This window comes from Nycticebus coucang, chromosome 24 (assembly GCF_027406575.1).
Source record: "Nycticebus coucang isolate mNycCou1 chromosome 24, mNycCou1.pri, whole genome shotgun sequence".
Taxonomy (NCBI): domain Eukaryota; kingdom Metazoa; phylum Chordata; class Mammalia; order Primates; family Lorisidae; genus Nycticebus; species Nycticebus coucang.
The window spans coordinates 3,127,457-3,147,430 of NC_069803.1; the positions used below are offsets into that span (position 1 = coordinate 3,127,457).

The 19,974-nt window shown below is 49.9% G+C and overlaps 1 protein-coding gene across 6 annotated transcripts in view; it reads left to right on the top strand.

Moving 5' to 3' along the window:
• The first annotated feature begins 2,027 nt into the window (after positions 1 to 2,027).
• The window catches only part of FGFR1 (fibroblast growth factor receptor 1), a 59,214-nt gene continuing 41,267 nt past the window's right edge, over positions 2,028 to 19,974 (top strand). For 4 of the 6 annotated variants that reach the window (XM_053578718.1, XM_053578720.1, XM_053578721.1 and 1 more), the window contains exons 1-2: positions 2,028 to 2,644; positions 13,305 to 13,483. In XM_053578718.1, the coding sequence (XP_053434693.1) occupies positions 13,393 to 13,483 (91 nt within the window). In that variant the 5' untranslated portion in view covers positions 2,028 to 2,644; positions 13,305 to 13,392. Of the gene's footprint in view, positions 2,645 to 2,830; positions 2,959 to 13,304; positions 13,484 to 19,974 lie in introns of those variants that run through there. The other 2 variants (XM_053578719.1, XM_053578724.1) reach the window with 2 other exon arrangements.

Genomic DNA, 19,974 nt, shown 5'->3' on the forward strand with positions numbered 1-19,974 from the left:
TCCCCCTTAACAGACTTGCGATAACTACATCTTCTAAAAATCTGTAAATAATGTTATCAAAATTATCTTCATTTTTGAAATATCACAAAAATGTATATTTTACAATCCACCCTGAATATCAAGGCTGCAAGAATAAAACATTTCCTATATCCAATTTTTTTTACAGCTATACCCAAGAGGAAAAAGAAAAAAAAAAAACCCACATATGCTAAAGTTACCTGAGCAGACAAAAATAAAATAAAATATCCAAATTATTAGCATTAATTTAATACAATTATAACTTCAACAGTCACTTTGTCATTGACAATGATTGCTTAAGCACAGGGATGAGTGCCCCAAGGACCGGTAGTAGAAGCTGTCCCGGCAGACCAGCGTTCTCTTCTCTGCACTGCCAGCTCACACCGTGCATTGCCCCATATATACTCTCTCTGTGTATTTTAAAAATCTTTCCCACCACACAAACTTCTCTATGAAGCAGAGAACAGAACAGAACACAAAAGCGAAATAAGCCAATTGCTCTCTTTCAGATATGATTATTTCCCTTGTGCGAGAAGTATTAACATAAAGGAAAAGAACAATTTCTTTTGTATACTCCCTAAACAGAGTTTACCGGGTTAGATTTTACTGTGAGCATTTACGTGCCTATTTCAAGGCATCATCATTTGATGTTTCACTGCTCCTGGTTTCTACATAGTGACTTCTATTTGGGTAACACTTTTGGTGCACTGACATCCATTATTTTATGGATTTTCATGACAGCCTCCTGAACGTGTCTGAACAGATATCTGTCTTGACTTTATCAGAAGTATGACATGTCCAAAATAAAACACCTCATAAGTAGCAGATCAGAATAGAATTTTCCTTCCTACCTAGAGTAAATGGTTCCCACCATACCAATGTGGGTACCCCCTTTGGGGGTCCAATGACCCTTTCACAGGGGTCGCCTAAGACCATCCTGCCCATCAGATATTTACATTACTATTCATAACAGTAGCAAAATTAGTTATGAAGTAGCAACGAAAATAATTTTACGGTTGGGGGTCACCACAACATGAGGAACTATATTAAAGGGTCGCAGCCTTAGGAAGGTTGAGAACCACTGCCATAGAGCCTTAGAGAAAATACAAAATCTTGGCTCCTTTCTGGAACAACCTGATTCTTCATGTCTGAGCAGGCCCAAGCATTTGTATTTTTCAGAAGTTCCCCAGAGGACTCCTGTCCATTTGGATCAGGGAACCTTGAGATTATACCACCCAGTGGGAGGACCCAGGTGGAAGGGCATTTTAGCCACTTTGCGTGTGGGAGGGGGGGTTTCCTTAGACCACTGGAGGGTGTTCTGGGTGGCCGTTGTCGTGGGTGTAACTTCCACTCACACTCCCCCCAACTCCCATTTCTCACTCTGCTTCCTAAGTATTCTCAGCAGGCTGGAGCCTTCTGGAGGCCCACAGTGGCGCTGTAGAATTTACAGGGTCCAGCTCCAGGTAAGATTACAAAACCTAAATTATGAGGTTGGGGAAAGTTGAGATCCAAGGAAAGGTTCTAAGCAGGGGTTGACCTTATCATGAATAAAAACAGCTTGTATTTATTGAGTGTTAACTATGTGCCAGGCTCTCGTTTACTCCTCAGCTCTCTATGCAAACTATCAGCGCCCCCCCCTCCCCCACAGCCCGAAAACCGACATTTAGAGCGCGCAAATCATTTCCCCAAGACTCCAAAGCCCACGAGACCATGCGCCACCTCAGGGCTACAGCGTCTCTCCACCTCACCCCCCAAAACTGCTAATCCGTCTTCGGCCTGAAATTCGGGTGCTGTCCCCGCGATGCTCAGACGCAAGGACACGAGCGCCGAGAGACCAGACTGCAAGAAAGGGAAGGCAGCGCGCCCGGCGGCCCCGCCCGCTCCCCACCTCTCCGGGGCCGCGGCTCGGGAACTACAAGGCCCAGCAGGCAGCTGCAGGGGGAGGAGGAGGAGGAGGGCCCAGGCGGGTGGGAGGGAGAGAGCGAGCCCTTGCGCCTCGCCGGCGCACAGTGCTCCGAGCGCTCCTTCGGGCACTGGTGCGGCGGCCTCGGCAGCGGTTGGCGGCGAGCAGAAGCCCGAACCCCGGCCCAGCCGCAGCGCGCAGAGAAGCCCGAGCTGTGCTGGGAGCTGGACGGCCACGTCCGGACAGGACCGACACTCTGCTTAGCGCATTGCGGTGACCTCGCCTTCCTCCACTGCGAGCGCGCCGCAGCTGGAAAAGCGGCGGAGACCAAGGACTTTTCTCCGGTCCGGGCAGAGGCGCCCCGCAGAGCGCACTATAGCGGTGCTGCAGTCGGGCTCGCGACGCCGGGGCCCCCGCAGGACGATGGAGCCGGGTCTGCAAGAAGCGTGAGGCGCGGCTGCCGGGTTCTGGAGAAGGGGGGCACGGGGTCTGGAGACCCCCGGCGGCGGACGGGAGCCCTCCCCCCGCCCCGCCTCCGGGGCACCAGCTCCGGCTCCATTGTTCCCGCCCGGGCTGGAGGTGCAGAGCACCGAGCGCCACCGGGAGTCGAGCGTCGGCCGCGGGGCTCTCGCGACCCCGCCAGCACCCGAACGGAGCCTGAGGGCGACGGGTCGGAGCGGGGGACGCGGACTCTCCAGAGGACTCTCCTCAACGCCGAGTGAGGTAAGAGCCGTGGCGCCCCCAGATCCGGGCGGGCTTGGCGTCCCGAACGGCCTCCCGGTGCCGGAGCCCCAGGCTGCGCGCTTGGCCCGCCGCAGCCCAGGCGGGTCCGGCGCCTCCCTCCGCTCGTAGCCCGCCCTCTCCGCCTCCCGCTCCCTCCCCGGCGCTCCGCGCCCCCTTGGGTCTCCCCTCCCTTCCCTTCGTCCGCGTCACCTTCTGCGCCCCCTCCCCGCGCCGGTCCCGCCGCTCCTCCTGCCGCCCAACTTTTCCTCCAACTCGCGCTCGGGAGCGGGAGAGGCGGCGGCGGCGACTCTGCGGTGAGTCCGGGAGGGACAGGGCCGGGCCGAGGCGGCGGAGGCCCAGGGTCTCCACGGACTGCGGAGGGGGCGGGAGTGGGCAGCACGGTGGGGTGTGTGTGTTACATTCCACTTCTCCTCCGGTCGGTCTCCTCGAGCCATTCTCCCCAATTCAGCAGGTAGCTTTGGGCGGAACGCTGAAAACCCCGGATATTTCCAAGGCCTTTTTCACTCCCGGGAAAGTCTAGGGTCCTGGTTGGGGACGGGTGGGTGGACTTGAAGAGAGAAGGAAGTGGTGGGGAAGGTTAGTTTCTCTTGGAATAGGTTTTAAGGAGGTGCCGTCACCAAATGGCTGAATCTGCTTTAGCGGAGAGCGAGCGGGAGTCTCCTTTCCGGAGGGGGCGATCTACTGAGAGTATCTCAGGAAGCCTCGGAAGTTTGGGGACCGGCAAGCAACCGGCGGATGACGCTAAGTTCCCGTATGGGGCTGGCGCAGGGGGCACATTCGGTTCCAATCGGGCTCTCGGGGATGGGGGAAGGGGGCAGGTTTTGTGCGGTGCGATGCGCTCGGCGGCGGCGCTTGTTGCTTCTCTAGCCCAGACCCTTCTGTCCTCTGCTTCCCGCTCCGGCTCCCGTTATGTTTGGCATGGGGATAAACGAGAGGCTAGGATCCACGTTTGCAGAGGAATCAGTGGACGTCGTAGAAGGGGGTTCATACACAGCACACCATCTATGAGGCGGTCAGGCAGTTTGGAGGAAGAGCGAAGCCTGCTGCTCCATTCTGGGCCCAGAAGCCATCAGCCCACTTGAAAAACATTTCTGCGGCGCCTTTCTCCCCCAGCACTCCCTCCTCCCCATTTTCCAGATGTAACAGCCGCATCTGGTTCCGTTTCACTCCACACGGGTACACCGCAGCCACAGTACTAACATCCCTCTTCCTCTCCTCCCCCCCCCCCCAAATTAAATCTGGGATTCTTCAACTTGTCTGTACAACCGCCCTCCTTAAAATTTCAGGAGTCTTGGAGATGAGGCTTTGGGATTTGGAGGAGAAAAGAACGTTACCCTGGATCCCAAGTTATTTAGTTTCCCACCAAGTGAGCTGTTCTCTGCTGCTGGTGGCTACGACGTTGGGATGTTTTCTAGTTTGCACAGAAAAAAGGCTTCTTGGGAGATGGGAGCCAAGATTTCAGGAAAGGGTGGCGCATCTGCTGGCTGTGGCCTCTTTGGCCTCGGTCTGGCCCACAACTGGCCCTGATGGAAGTTTCTGGAACCATAGCATGGCTTTCTCTTCTCCTTAGTTGCAGTTGGCGCCGCAGGGACTGTTGCTGTAAGGAGCCGGCGGTTCCGACTCAGCGGTGTAGGGGCATAGCGGTTCACGCTCCATGGGACCGCGCCCTGAGCGCCCGAGCGTGGGCTGGGCCCCGGAGGTGCTCCCCGTGCGCGCGCCACGAGTGCCTTGAGCCGCAACTCTTGGACACTGAACGTTGTGGAGCGTTTTACCTTTTAAGTAACGGCTACAAGTTTGGAATCGGGAGTGGGATTGTCTGTTTACCTTTTATAATATTCTCTGGGCCAGGAAAGCATCTTATGGTTCAAAGTTGCTGGAAGGTGGGAGAGTTGGTCTCTCTTAACTTCTTTTCTAGCCTCTTTCAAATTGAAAACACTTCTCGAGTTTCCTTCTTTGGGCGGTAGTTTTGGAGGCTGTAATGAAATCACACTTTCTCTAGACATGGTAATTAAGGTGACTGTTTCCTCCGCAGATGTGCCCTGCTCTTTGCACCTCCAGACCAGTGCTTTTTTTGGAATACCATCTAAATTGTAGAGCCTTAGCCTTGAGACTGTTGAGCAGAAAGTGGCCATTTTCCTACGTTGGCCCAGCCTCCTGGTTTCCTCTCTGAGGCTTGTTTAAAAGCTAAGTATCAGGGCCCCGTGGGACGTGCCTTGGTCTGGCTAATTACCCCCTCGCCTGGGTCATCTCCCTTCCTCTCAGTGACCACGGGCCAGCAATCTCTGGCTTTGCCTGCTGTCTGTCCCCAAGGCCTGCCTCCCTAATGACTTGTTCACATATTTCCCTCCTGTGGGTTATGAGGAGCTCCAGGGCTGACCCTGACCCTCAGGGTGTAGGGTGCTTGGGGACAGGGAGGCTGCCATGGCTTGTGAGCTCCCTGCTCAGTGACCAGCACCTTGACATATCTGTGTGTTCACTCTCAGTCGTAGCTGAGTGTCAGCTTTTTGATGAGGGTCATCCAGATCACAGCCACTTGAACCCTGTGCTTTCACTGCCTGCTTCTACCATACCTGCAGAAATGCCCATTTGGGCCATATTGGACTTCCTTTGGTTACAAAGTGGACACTCTTAGGGAGCTTCTTTTCCTTGGTCTCTGGCCATGGAGGATGTTAGAAAGTTCCATTAGGTACCCTTTGAATAGCAAGTGAATCAAAGGCACGGGAAGAAATGGAAAAAGGTCACCCCCCACCCCTTGGGAGAGGAGATTAGAGTACATCCATGCACCCCCAGCCAAGTTAGCTTTATTCCCGGTGGGCTTCAGAGGGCAAGAAAATCGAATTGAGTATGGGGTAAACAGACTCCAGCCAGCTTTAGAAACACAGGGAAATCCATGGGTTTTGCTTTTAGTAGTGTGTTTTTTGTTTGTTTTGGGTATTGACCTGAAATAAGACTCCTAAAAATAGAGGAGATTTGCTGGTGAGAGCTTGGGGTTCTAGCAGCCAGCTTCTCTGTAGGCTGTTTTTTCTTGCCTCCATTTTTTAAGATTCTTTCATCAAAATGGCTGTTAGTTAAAGAGCATCCTACGAAAGTTTGACCCTTGTTGCTGCAGGAGGGAACAGAGTTAGATAAAATTGATTCAGATGTCTGGTTCTGAAAGGGCCTCACATCACTTGAGATGAATTTAATTTCCTCTTGGGAAATTTGTCTTGCGTTTGCCTTCCCCAGAGCTTTGTAAAAGGTCTGGACGCACCAGTAACTGGTGGGAGTCCAGATGTATAGCTTTAGAGAAGACTCTGGTGTTTCCAGGGGGATTAAATACCAGACTTGGGCTAGGATATTTGTTTCTCCCCTCGCCCCCGAAGTTTCATCTACCTTAAACAAAATTCTCTCCCGTTTGGTTCCCTTCTTCCACTCCCTCCTCTCCTAGTATACAGCACTCATCTGGGCCAACACTTCAGAGATATGGTTGATGTTTCTCTAGTATATTCTGCCTTCAGTACCAAAGTTTTCTAGATTATGTGCGGCAGTTATTGTTTTATTTAATTAATTTTTTACATACTTCTTATTCCTAAGGATATTTGGACCCTTTTTTAGCAGATTCAAAATTAAAAAATTAATGCTGGCTGTGGTGGCTCATACCTGTAATCCTAGGACTCTGGGAAGCCGAGGTGGGTGGATTGCCCTGAACTTACAGGTTCGGGGCAGAGTGAGACCAGCCTGAGCCAGAGTGAGACCCCATCTCTAAAAACAGCTGGGTGTTGTGGTGGGCACCTATACTCACAGCTACTTGGGAGGCTGAAGCAAGAGAATCACTTAAACCCAAGAGTTTGAGGTTGCTGTGAGCTATGATGCTATGGCACTCTATTGAGGGTGACAAAGTGAGAATCTGTCTCAAAAAAAAGAAAAAGTTAACATTTCCCTTGGACCAACTGAAATTTTGCAAACTGATTGATAATAACTTTTTTCAAATGTTGGTTAGATACCTGCTCTACCCTCTCAACATTAAGGTGAGAATGCTCACTTTTGGGAAAAGTGACCATTTCTGTTAAGAGATTAATGTTTTGGTGTTACTTCCTCAATTCTGAAGAATCAAAAATGTTAGGAAAATTTCTCAATTGGTATTCTTTGGAATAGAGTGTGACTGGGTATTCTCAGCCTCTTTTCTGGGAGAATATCTATGCTAGTTTCTTCTCAACCATTTTCTCTTTGCTTCACTTATTCATTTAACAAATATCTTAGCGCCTTCTGCGTACACTAGGTGCTAAGGGTGTTAATAAGGTTAGAGCCGAGCACAGTGGCTCATGCCTGAATCCCAGCACTTTGGGAGGCCAAGGTAGGAAGATCACTTGAACCTAGGAGTTAAAGATCAGCCTGGGTTGGGCAGCGCCTGTGGCTCAAGGAGTAGGGCGCCGGTCCCATATGCCAGAAGTGATGGGTTCAAACCCAGCCCTGGCCAAAAACCAAAAAAAAAAAAAAAAAATAGATCAGCCTGGGCAATACAGTGAGACTTTTTATCTACAATTTTTTTTAGAAAATTAGCCAAGCATGGTGGTACACATCTGTAGTCCTAGCTACTCAGAAGACTGAGATAGGAGGATAGTCTTAGGAGTTGGAGGCTGCAGAGTTATAATTGTGCCCTTGCATTCCAGCCTGCCAAAAGAGTGAGATCCTGTCTCTAAAACAAAAAACTAAACAGAACAAACCCCCCAAAGTTTAAAGTGGGCCCAGGCCTTTCTCTGAAGGAGCCTACAATCCCATGGGGAACATAACTGACAATAATATAAGAGGACCTTAGAGGACCACGTGAGAGGAGCTAGTAAGGTGCTTTGTAAATTCAGAGGAACGAGATCCTTTAGCTGGAAGGCCCATGAAAGGCTTGAGGAATCGTTACTTTATTAAGGTAGGGCCCAGAGAATAGTCAAGACCTGGCCCCGGCGGAGGGAAGAAGGAAGGGCAAAGACTCTTGCACAGCAGTGTGGAGGTTGCCTGACGCTATGACCTGTATTGTTGGGGACAGAAACATAGCATGAGCTATGTGTAATTTTAGCTTTTCTAATAGCCACATTTGAAATTAAGTAAAGCGTGGCGTCTGTGGCTCAAAGGAGTAGGCACTGGCCCCATATACCGGAGGTGGTGGGTTCAAACCCCGCCCTGGCCAAAAACTGAAAAAAAAAAAAAAAAAAAGTAAGTAAAAAGAAACAAGCTAAATTCATTTTTAATTTGTTTAGATTTTAATGACTTATGTGATTTAACCTCATATATCCAAAATATTATCATTTGAACATTGTTAGCAGTGTAAAAAATTATTGACGAGGCTCAGCGCCTGTAGCACAGTGGTTTTGGCCCTGGCCACATGCACCAAAGCTGGCGGGTTCGAACCTGGCCCCGGCCAGCTAAACAGCAATGACAACTACAACAACAACAATAACAAAAATAGCCAAGTGGATGTTGCGGCAGGCATCTATAGTCCCAACTACTTGGGAAGCTGAGGCAAGAGAATTGCTTAAGCCCAAGAGTTTGTGGTTGCTGTGAGGCCACCGCACTCTACTGAGGGCGACATTGATCTTTACATTCTTTTTTTCTTACCAAGTTTTCAAGATCCAGGGTATATTTTTTCACTTCTAGAACATCCCAGTTAGCACCAGGCACATTTCAAGTGTAGTAGCCACATGTGGCTCATGGCCACTGTGAAAGACCAGCTGAGTATAGAGTGTGAAGATGGAGAGTAGAAATACCTTAGGGAAGTTTGGAAGTTTAGGTCTTCCTGATGCCAATTACCAAGTTTCCTCAGAGTGCTCTCAAGGAGTTACTCAAAGTACCATGTAATAAGAATTGCAAATATATAGAACCTCCATAGTTGACTACCTCCCTATATTTTCATAGACAGGGCATGCACCACATGTACATATCAGTACAGAAGGACTAGTTCCTTATGTTGACCACTTCTGTATGTTGACCAGTTTGTTACAGTCCTTTCATTGGTCAACCTACAGAGGTTCTACTGTATATAATAATTATAAACATAAAAACATTAAATATAAATATATTTGTAGTTCTTTATGTTTGATTAGTTCTTCAGAGAGGAGAGAACATGCACCTTCACTCACCCTGCCCATTTGATCCTTAAAACCTCCTGTGAACCTGGATGTAGCCCCCTTCAACAGGTGGGAAACTGACACTTTAAGTGACCGTCCTGGGGTTACATGATTCAAAATGGAAGGGCATGCATTTATACTTTCTCCAGAGAACAGGAAGAAAAGACTTGGCTGTGAACTCATCAGCTGGTTTTCTTGACATCATTTTTGGACAAGGAGATCTGATGTGCACAGAATATTTACTCTCAGAATGAGAGAGCTGCAAGGTCATGTGGGTAAACCCTTGCTTTCTCACCATCCACATCTTACACTGGATTAGTAGTCTGCAGAGGAGACAGTGGGCACTGTCACCCACATAGCATATTCCATCTTTATAATCACTTGTGATGCAGGCAGGGAAAATATTTCATCCTCCTCCAACAGGTAGAAAAACTAAAATGTCACGTTTGCCTCTCTGTCTCCACGGAGGACCCTTGCATGCAAGTGAGTTGGTCTGCGAATCCCAGGAGAGCTGTCTGATACTGGAGAGACTGAGGGTGAGCCAGCTGCAGGGTTTCTGGGGAAGCTGCTGTGCGCACCTGTGAGGCTACAGGTCACATCTGTCCAGCAGTGGAGTAAGGAGGCTGTTCTTAAGGGATTTGAAGAATTTATTAATTAGTAGGATGAGAAGGTGAGGTAAAGGAGGTAGTGGCAGTCCTCAGGGTCTCCAGCATGTGGACTATCAGTGTGTCACTGCATTTTCGGCAGATGTACAATGGGGTGCGTGCCCACTTACCTCTCATTCCAGGAGTTGGTGCCAGGAGGCTGGATTTTCTTAAAGTTAGTGTTTTACAGATGTGAAACTTGAGGCCCAGAGGGGTAGGAGAGGAGACTTTTGCACCTTTTGGGGGAGGAATGAGCCAGAGGGAGCCTGGCAGGTGAGTTTGAAGGGCATTGGTCATGGAGCCGAGAGAGGGCACTCTGCAGCAGGCCCACGCTTGTGAGGTGGTGGCAGGCTTTGCAAGGGACAGAGTGGCCGAGTGGTGGTGGAAGCTGCCTGTCAGCTATGTTTGAAACCAAGCTTATCTCAAGGCTACCAGCCTTTCTTCATTGGCTACTAAAAATGTACTCAGTACTCTGGTGGGTACTGTGAGACTTAGGTTTTCTTACTTTCTTTTTTTTGAGACAGATCTCACTTTGTCACCCTTGGTAGAGTGTCATAGCATCACAGCTCACAGCAACCTCCAACTCTTGGGCTCAAGCCATCCTCTTGCCACAGCCTCCTAAGTAGCTGGGACTACATGTGCCCACCACAGTGCCTGCTAGTTTTAGAAATGCTGTCTCCCTCTTGTTCAGGCTGGTCTCAAACTCCTGAGCTCAGGCAGTCTACCCGCCTTGGCCTCCCAGAGTGCTGGGATTACAGGCATAGGCCACCGTGCCCGGCCTAGGGGTACCTTTCTGGGTGACAGGCCTGCCTCAATGAGGTCTGTCTGTGGGATCTAGCGAGATGTGGGAGGTGGGCTTAGGGATGTCCTTAGCTAAATACTGCTTCTACCCCAGGCCGGGATTGTGCCATATCCGAAGGACTAGAGGGTTCATCCATGATCTCCTTCCAAGGGTCTTTCTTTTGACTAAAGGAATAGAGAATTAAGGCCTTTTCATATCCAGAGTTACCACAGATTTGTCCTTATCTATTTGGTTCAGAGAAAATTAGACTGCATCAGATATAGCCAGGTTTAATCTGAAAACCTGGGTGGTGAGAAAGCCCCCCCAGAGTCTCTGTGCTGTTGGTTACTTAGCTACATGTCCTTGGACAAGGTGCTTATCCTCTTCAAGTCTCAGTTTCTCAGCTTCTCCATTGCTTAACGAGGGATAATAATTCCTATCTCCTCCAAGTTTGTAGTGAAGAATAAATGAAGTTTAATAGTTAAAAATTAATTGTACCCGCTCGGCGCCTATAGCTCAGTGGCTAGGGCACCAGCCACATGCACTGGAGCTGGTAGGTTCGAATCTAGCCCAGGCCTGTCAAACAACAATGACAACTATAAGCAAAAAATAGCTGGGCGTTGTGGGGGGTTGCCTGTAGTCCCAGCTACTTGGGAGGTTGAGGCAAGAAAATCTCTTAAACCCAAGAGTTTGAGGTTACTGTGAGCCGTTGACCTCACAGCACTCTACAGAGGGCGACATAGTGAGACTCTGTCTCAAATTAAAAAAAAAAAAATTAATTGTACCTCATGGCACGCTTGGCCCGTGGTAGGTATTTAGTATTCATTCTGTTTTCTGTCTTCTAGTTCCTTTCCTAAATTTAGAAAAAAAATGAAAGGGAGACATTTACTTCTCTTTTGATTTGAAATCATTAAATTTTTAGTAAGCCTTGGGAGGGAGCTAGTGGTATTCCCACTGGCTGAGCACATGTGGAGGAAGCCAGGAATCTGGGGGAATTTCTGCCAGCCAGGACTGACTCACTCAGGGGCCCTGCCTGGCTGGGTTGGGGGAGGCAGGGCTGGAGCACCACATTAGGACATGTTCCGGGGAAGTAGATTCTCTGAATAACTTGGATGGTTCCCTGGAGTATTTAGGATAGAAGCCACCTGGAAGACAGAGACAGTCACCCCCTTGCAGCCCAGACAATGCCCAGAAAGTCTTGTCACTTAGTAAATGTTTAGCAGCAATGATCTGTACTTTAAAACCTTAGAGAGTTGTTTTAAATTTTACTACTCCAGGGTGCTGCCTGTGGCTCAAGGAGTAGGGCTCCAATCCCATATGCCGGAAGTGGCGGATTCAAACCCAGCCCTGGCCAAAAACCACCCCAAAAAATAAATAAATAAATTTTACTACTCCAGCCCTGAGAAGGGTATAAAAGGCTGCAGATTCTGTAGGGGTCAGTGTGAGGCATCTCTGAGTCCGCCCTTGCTAGGGTCTTGACTCTACAGTAGGATGTTTTTTCTCCCCAACTTTGGGACTCAGTATCTGTCAGACATCAGTGTTACCTTTTGGCCGTGGGGAGGAGAACTGGATCCACCTCGAAGTCCCACACTCTGAGGCTCTTTGTAAGTAGTTGGTGAGGGTTTTGTTCTCTCTGGGGGAGGCTGGTAGGATGGAGATCCCTGTGATTTGTATCTGGAGATGATTTATTTCAGCTTCCTCATTGCATCGGGCTGGGGGTGCAGCATCTTACTGGAGTCCAGCAGCTGCTAACTGGTGATCTCTCTTCTTGCCTCCCATTTCCTAGTCCTCAGCGGGTTCCACAATCCTTCATCCTCCTTCCTGCCACAGCAGAGGAATTGGTTTGCCCTACACAGGCCTGCACAAGCCCAAGCCCCCCTAACCGGCCCCCCATGCACAGCCCTTGACCACAAAAAACAGAACTATTTGGGATGGTCATGAGCCCGTTCACTTTCTGGCATATAAAGAAGCCTCACAGGCTTGAGGCTTATTCCTTGAGAACCTCATGACAATATTCCCAGCCAGGTCTACACATAATGTACTCAAAACATAGTTGTAGAATTGGATTATAGAACCCTTTTAATCCTTTGTCTTATTAAGACCTGTAATTTCTTTCTTTTTTTTTTTGTTTTTTTTTTGTAGAGACAGTGTCACTTTATGGCCCTCGGTAGAGTGCCGTGGCCTCACACAGCTCACAGCAACCTCCAACTCCTGGGCTTAAGTGATTCTCTTGCTTCAGCCTCCCGAGTAGCTGGGACTACAGGCGCCCACGACAATGCCTGGCTATTTTTTGGTTGCAGTTTGGCCGGGGCCGGGCTTGAACCTGCCACCCTCGGTATATGGGGCCGGTGCCTTACCGACTGAGCCACAGGCGCTGCCGCCCTCTTTTTGTTTTTTGAGACAGAGTCTCTCTCTGTCACCCTGGGTATAGTGGCCGTGGCTTCAGCTCACAGCCACCTCAAACTCTTGGGCTCAAGCAATCCTCTTGAGTAGCTGGGACTATAGGTGCTCACCACAATGCCCAGCTAGTTTTTTCTATTTTTTTTTTCCAGTAGAGACGGGGTTTCACTCTTACTCAGGCTGGTCTCAAACACCTGAGCTCAGACGATCCACACACCTCAGGCTCCTAGAGTGCTAGGATTATAGGCATGAGCCGCAGTGCCCAGCCTAAAACCTGTAACCCCTGATGGGATCATAGTTTTCTTTGTCTCCTGAAGAGCAAGTTACTGGTCAGGTCTGGTGGCTCATGCCTGTATTCCTAGCTTTCTGGGAGGTCAAGGTGGAAGATTATTTGAGCTCAGGAGTTTGAGATCCACCTGAGCAAGCATGAGACCCTGTCTCTACTAAAAATACAAAAATTAGTTGGTTGCTGTGGTGGGAGCCAGTAGTCTCAGCTACATGGGAGGCTGAGGCAGGAAAATCATTTGAACCCAGGAGTTTGAGGTTGCTGTGAGTGAGGCTGATGCCTGGGGCAACAAAGTGAGACTGTTTCAAAAGAGGAAAAAGAGTAAGTTGTTGCTTCCAACACCCTCTAGGCCGGGAGACTGACCATGCCACATGCTTTATCTTCTTTTCGCTCTTCTACTCAGATTTTCCTAACTTTTCTTTTTTTTCCCCAGAGTCAGCTTGAGAAGAAGGGTTGAGCTCAGGGTGGAGTATCCATGGAGGTGTGGAGCCTTCTCACCACCCTCTAACTGCAGAACTGGGATGTGGAGCTGGAAGTGTCTCCTCCTCTGGGCTGTGCTGGTCACAGCCACACTCTGCGCTGCCAGGCCAGCCCCAACCTTGCCTGAAGAAGGTAAGGCCAGGCCTGGAAAAAAGGGTGGGCTGAAGGTAGGTGATGTGGTCCAGCAGGAAGGCTCCTTTCCTGTAGGAGAGACTCTGAAGACATGTGGGCTGGTTTGTGCTGGGTTACAAACAACCAGCTTCATCAGAGCCTACAGTCGTGAAGGCAGAGGGGGGCGTGCTCAGCGGGGCGGGGAAAAGAACATCTGATGGCAGCCTTAGCGTCAGCCCTTCAACCTAGGTGATATATGGGATGGGTGGTGCAGTGGGGTGTGAGTAGCCTATGAATTTGGGTCTAGAACTTGGATCAGACCATAGCAGACATCATAGGAGGTGAGAACTTGATAAAGACCTCTGGCTTCTAGAGGATTATTCCGTAGCTTCGTGTTTGCCACCCATGCCTCCTTGGCTGTGTCTCACAGGCCGTTTGGGGACCTACTGAGTGGTTTGCTTTGAATGTGGACTATTTGAAGGGTTTAAAGGAGATTGAGAACCAGAGACCTATGGTGTGTTGGAAACTCAGATTATTAGTAACGGGGCAGATGTGTCCCAGTGCTCATGAGATTTGCTTGCATTGTGAAAGTACCCATGGAGAGGTACAGTACGGCTGGTGGCTTTTGGGGGACTTTGAGAACTAATATGTGGGTGTTTCTGCTGCCAAGGGGTGATGTGGCTTGTGATGTGGTGGCTGGTCACATAGTGAAGGTCGGTGGCTGGTAAGTGAGAGGCTCAGGGTACATGTGATTGGGTGGCTGTGTTTAAAGGGCCTTTATGCAGGCTGCAGAGGCCTGTCAGGTGAAGGGTGAGAATATGAGTCCACTTGGGATGGTGCAAGGAGGGGAGGAAGGTGTGTGAGACTTTGTAGAAAGGACAGTGACTGGAACAGGTGTCTTCGTGTTGCATTTAGTAATAGGACTGAAGGCAAGAGCCCAGCTGGACATGCTGGAGGTCAAAGTGGGCGAGACCATCTCTGCCTATGTGGAGTTTACAGTCAGGTAGGGGAGAGATGAATACAGTGATGAGTACATACAAGGTAGACTGTGTTTAAAACACATGGTGTGGTTACAACAAAATACAGTCGGAGCGCAGGGGAATGGGGAGCTGGAGCATCCGAGATGGGTCTTAGCGGGAGAAGAGGAGTTTGGTAGGAGAGATGAGGAGCTCTCCAACTGGAACAGCACGAGTGAGGGTACAGAGGCAGAATGTACAAGGAATATGGAGATCAGTTTGCCTGGTAAGTAGGTAGTTGGTGGGAAGTAACACCTAGGAAAATTGGATTGAGTTAGCATATGCAAGGCTTAATGCTCTATTAAGAAAATTGTGCTTACATGGGTAGGTCCTGGGAAACTTGAAAAGTTTTGAGCAGGTAGTGACATGATCCAGCTTTCAGAAAATTAATTTGGCAGCTGAATTTGGACAGCTGGGAGGAAGGAGTCAGGAAGGAGCTGCATTTACACAATTGGATGGCCACCTTACTTCCTTTGACAAATTACACAGTAAGCCTCAGCTTGCTCATCTGTGAAATGGAAACAATAATAAAGGATTAAATGGAATAATCCAGATGAAGCAATTATTTACATGTGAAGTATTAGTAGTAATTACTGCAAGAAAGATGCGGCAGAAGTTGTTTTGACTGTCTAGCTAGAGGAAGTGAGGTTGTGAAGTAGAGTGGAAGCTGGGGCATTGTAAAGGAGGGGAAAAGTAGTAAAGACCCTGTAGAAACAGAATCTATGAGTGTACGTAGGTCAGAAGTCAACTCTGGGTGACTGGAGACAAAGACAGGATGAGATGGGAATAAAGAGAGTGAGTCAGGTGGGGGTTTGGTGAGGGATGGAACAGACCAGGACCTGCATATTCGTATGAAGGCGTCCAAAGTCCAGAGCTACCTGGGCTCGGAGGACCTTTGAGTGTGTGAATTCATAATGAACCTTAAAGTACTTTTTTTTTCTTTTAAACTTTCTCTGACAAACTCTTTGTAGCCCAAGAATGGAGAGCACAGAAAGTAAACAGTATGAATCTCAGGCCTGGGCCCCTGTAAGCTGAAGATGTCCCAGGGTAAGGTCTTAGGGTGGTGGTGGAGGAAGAGAGTGCTATTGAAGATGCCGGTGCTGGGACAGAAAGCAGAGGCAGTGTGGTGGAGTGTGGAGCTGGGGACTGAAGGTCTTAATGAGGAGAAAGTACTGGCCCAGGGAACAGAGGGAAGGAGAGGTAGACAGGGGCTCTTAGGAGACCATGCAGCTGGAAAGATTAAAGTTAGAGAACACTGGGGCGGCGCCTGGGGCTCAAAGGAGTAGGGTGCCGGCCCCATATGCCAGAGGAGGTGGGTTCAAACCCAGTCCTGGCCAAAAACTGCACACACACACAAAAAAAGTTAGAGAACACTGTTTCTAAAAATCAACTCTCAGCCTGGGCAACATAGTGAGACCCTATCACTACAAAAAATGGAAAAGATTACCCAGGCATGGTGGTATGTGCCTGTAGTCCCACCAACTGGGGAGGCTGAGGTGGGAGGATCATTTGAGCCCAGGAGTTGAAGGCTGCTGGTGAGCTGTGATCACACCACTGCACTCCAGCCTGGGTGATACAGAGCAACCTGTCTCTCTTTTTTTTTTTTTTTTTTTTGTAGAGACAGAGTCTCACTGTACCGCCCTCGGTAGAGTGCCGTGGCGTCACACGGCTCACAGCAATCTCTAACTCTTGGGCTTACGCGATTCTCTTGCCTCAGCCTCCCGAGCAGCTGGGACTACAGGCGCCCGCCACAACACCCGGCTATTTTTTTGTTGCAGTTTGGCCGGTGCTGGGTTTGAACCCACCACCTTCGGCATATGGGGCTGGTGCCCTACTCACTGAGCCACAGGCACCGCCCGCAACCTCTTAAAAAAAAAAAAAAAAATTAACTTAGTTGTGGCATAATTGACACACTGTAATATACACCAATTCCAAGTGTATGTTGGGTGTGTTTTGGTATGTGTATCTCACCTCATGTAATCAGCATCCCAATTAATGGGTAGAACAGGCCCAGTGGCTCACACCTGTAATTCCAGCATTTTGGGAAGCCAAGGTGGGAGCGTCACTTGAGCTTAGGAGTTAAAGACCAGTCTGGACAACATAGCAAGATACCCTGTTTCCACAAAAATTTTTAAAAATTAGCTGGATGTAGCAGTGCACACCTGTAGTCCCACCTACTTTGGAGAACAAGGCATGAGGATTGCTGAGCCAGGGAGATGGAGGCTGCAGTGAGCTGTGGTGGTACCACCGCACTCCAGCCTGGGTGACAAAACAACTTTCTCTAAAAAACAAAAAAGTCATTCCCCAACGCTTCCCTCATGTCTGTGGTCAGACACCTGGATGGGTCACCTGTGTGTGGTCATTAACAATTTTGGCCATTATTGGTGAAACCGCCGTGGACATTCACATACTGGTGTGGGCGTGAGTTCTTCCTTGGACTGCCCTGGTTTTGATTTGTGCTGTACCTTTTACTGTCTGTTGGCACTTGGGAAAGTTCCTCTCTGTGCTTCTCTATAAAATATATTGGTGATGAATATGTGGTTACAGGGTCATTGTGAATATCAAATGAGGATGTCTGCAGAGCTCTCTGAACAGTGCCTACTATGCAGTCGATGAGCAGTAGACAGCGGTTGTGAGTCCATTTTCCTGGGATTCCAGAGGTGGCAAAACACAGGGAGACGTGTGCTGTTTTGGGGGTGGGCTTTGAACGCCGGGGGACACAGCAGTGGGAAGCACTTGGAGAACGGGTGTCAGTCCCCATCTGTGGGGCTGTCCCTGCCTTAGCACGTGCTTTCCCATAGCTTGTCCCTCGTAAGGATGACCACGATGTGAGCACAGTATCATCAGGGGAAATGTATCCCCAAGCTCTGCAAACTGGAGGGAACCTTGCAATGTGGAGGGTATTGGATAGTGTTGGCCCTGCTGATTATTAAATCAGAGCGCTGCTGTTGCCTTCAAAAAATGTTCTGTGTGTAAAGAGTTTGTCCAAAAGGTTAAAGCAAACCACCTCAAAACCCTGCTCACACGGAATCCCCCCAGCCTTAGCAAAGCCTTGCTGTGATTGTAATTTTGTGTGTGTGTGTGTGTGTGTGTGTCCCCTCCCCCAGCTGTGTTCAGTGCCAACACAGAGCTGTCTGCAAATGCTCCTGAGGGACCAGGGAGGGCCTGCAGTTTCTGGCTGGCCTTGGAAAGTTGATTTAATAAGGGTTCCAGGAAAACCAGCCTCCCGCCTCTCTCCCTCTCCTTCCCCTTCTCTAGTTTGGGATTTCACAAAGTCTAAGCTTGTTTCAGATCAAGTCCTGAGGGGAGCGGAAGGAGTCGTGTTGGGAGACAGAAGCTGGCCCCGGACAAGGGGATAGAACAGCCATTTCAAAAGATTGTGAGCTTGAAAAGGGTACATTTCTCTCTCTTTTGGAGTCAAATGTTTTTGGGGGGTAACAAATGACTGTGTCCAAAACTGCTTGTAAGGCCACTGCTGGCAGTTGGGGTGGGGGTTCCTGCCACCCTCTCAGTTCTGTGGGTGAAACACCTCAGGCCCTGTGACGCAGGGGATAGAAATGAGACTTGCTATCTCAAAAGTGCTCGCCTCCATGCTCGGAAACCTGCAACTCATAAGCGACATACAGCCCCTCCCAATCCCCAGATGTGAAGGAGTCTGGTGGCCTGTGGGAGGGGGAGAGGTTACACTTAATGGAAAAGCTGCATGTTTCCATTTTGCTGCGTGGGCCACAATGCAGGGCTTTGTCTCTGTTCTGCGGGACCTGCACCCTGGGGGGAGAGGTTGCCAGAGCCATTGCCTAGCCTCCAATTCTAGGGCCCTGGCCACCCTGCTGTGCACCACCACCCCCACTGCTGCTGGGGGTCCTGCAGCTGCCTTTGTCCCGCAGGGGTGTGCATTTCAGCCTAGCTGTGGAGAGAATCTTGAACAGGTACCAGAGAGTACGCAGACATGCTGTGGTCCATGCATGGGCTGTAGCCTACTGGCGTAGCCCCGGAACCAACCACGGCTGCCTTGGGACACATGCAGGATGCCCCCCCACCCGCAACCAGCTCCCAGTGTAACTTCTTCTGAAAAGAACATGTTTGCTTCCAACTCACACTCGAGTTTCTTCACCCTCTGTCAGAAAGCGAGTGAAATTACATGGAGCAAAATGTGACGTTGGGTGACCCATTTGAGAACAAGGGTGAAGGATTTCATTCTGCAGAAACCTGCAAGGTGCTGTGCTACTGGATTTTCCTAGAGGATGGGCTCTGTCCCAAATCCCTTCCCCTGAGGGTGGGGGCTCCAGCACCTGAGCTGGAGTGTTTGTGAGTGCTCAGTGGGGGTTGGAGTGCGAGTGGGGAGGGCCCGGCCGCAGCCTGGGAGAGAACGTGAGGGTGCTCACGTGGCCTCTTGCGCAGGCCCAGCAAGTGCACCAGAGCCGCTCCATGGCTGTGTTCTTGGCTCTGGCCCCTGCATTGCTGCACCATTAGCTTCACTGATTTTCCACTTTAGCTTTGCCAGCCCAGCTCCCCAAGTCAGGGAGGAGGAATTTCTCAGGGAAGAACAAATGGCTGTCAAGAGGGCAGGGCAGGAGGAGCCCAAATAAACAATCAAGCTCTGATTCTGTCCCCCGTCCCCGACTACCTGGAAATTGGGGTAGGCAGGAACGGAAGAGGGAATGGCAGGGGATTCTTTTGGAGCCTGTGGCCCCAGCACAGAGCTCCTGGCCAGGCAGAAGCAGTGAGTGATGGCTTGTGTCTGAGCAGTGATGGATGACCTTGGGAGGATGAGTTCTTGGGGAGTCATTATCCATGAGGGCAAGGTCAGGGGTCAGAGAGCATGACCGGCAGCTGCACCCTGTTTTTACAAAGCATTATTCCTCTGGGGCCACTTGGGGCTCCAGCTGACTCTGTGGACCCCACCTTTGCCTCTTTCTTCTTTAAAGCTTGGAAATGAGACAACTCTTTCCCTGCTGACTGGGAGAGTCCAGCTGTTCTGCTCTCCTGGGCTCCTGAGCTGGGCAGCCCAGGCCTTCCTATTGGTTTTCAAGGACCTGCAGGCCTCTCTTCTCCCTCCCTGCCCTGCTGTGCCCCACTTGGGTCCTAAGTGACTTTTCTGCAAGTTGACTGCCCTGTGCGGGATTTTTTTTTTAGAAACGGAGTCTCACTTTGTCATTCTCAATAAAGTGCTGTGGTGTCGCAGCTCACAGCAACCTCCAGCTCTTGGGCTTAGGCTATTCTCTTGCCTCAGCCTCCAGAGTAACTGGGACCACAGGCACCGCCACAACGCCTGGCTATTTTTTGTTGCAGTTTGGCCGGGGCCAGGTTTGAACCCGCCACTCTCAGTATATGGGGCTGGCACCCTACCCACTGAGCCACAGGCGCCGCCCCCTGTGTGGGATCTTAAAGGCTGATGCTAAATCCCAAACTGTTCCCTTGTAGGAGAAGCCTTCCTGAGACTTGGTTTTAGGGATTTGCTCTGAATTCCTGCTGGCGAGGGTCGAGTAGGGGGCA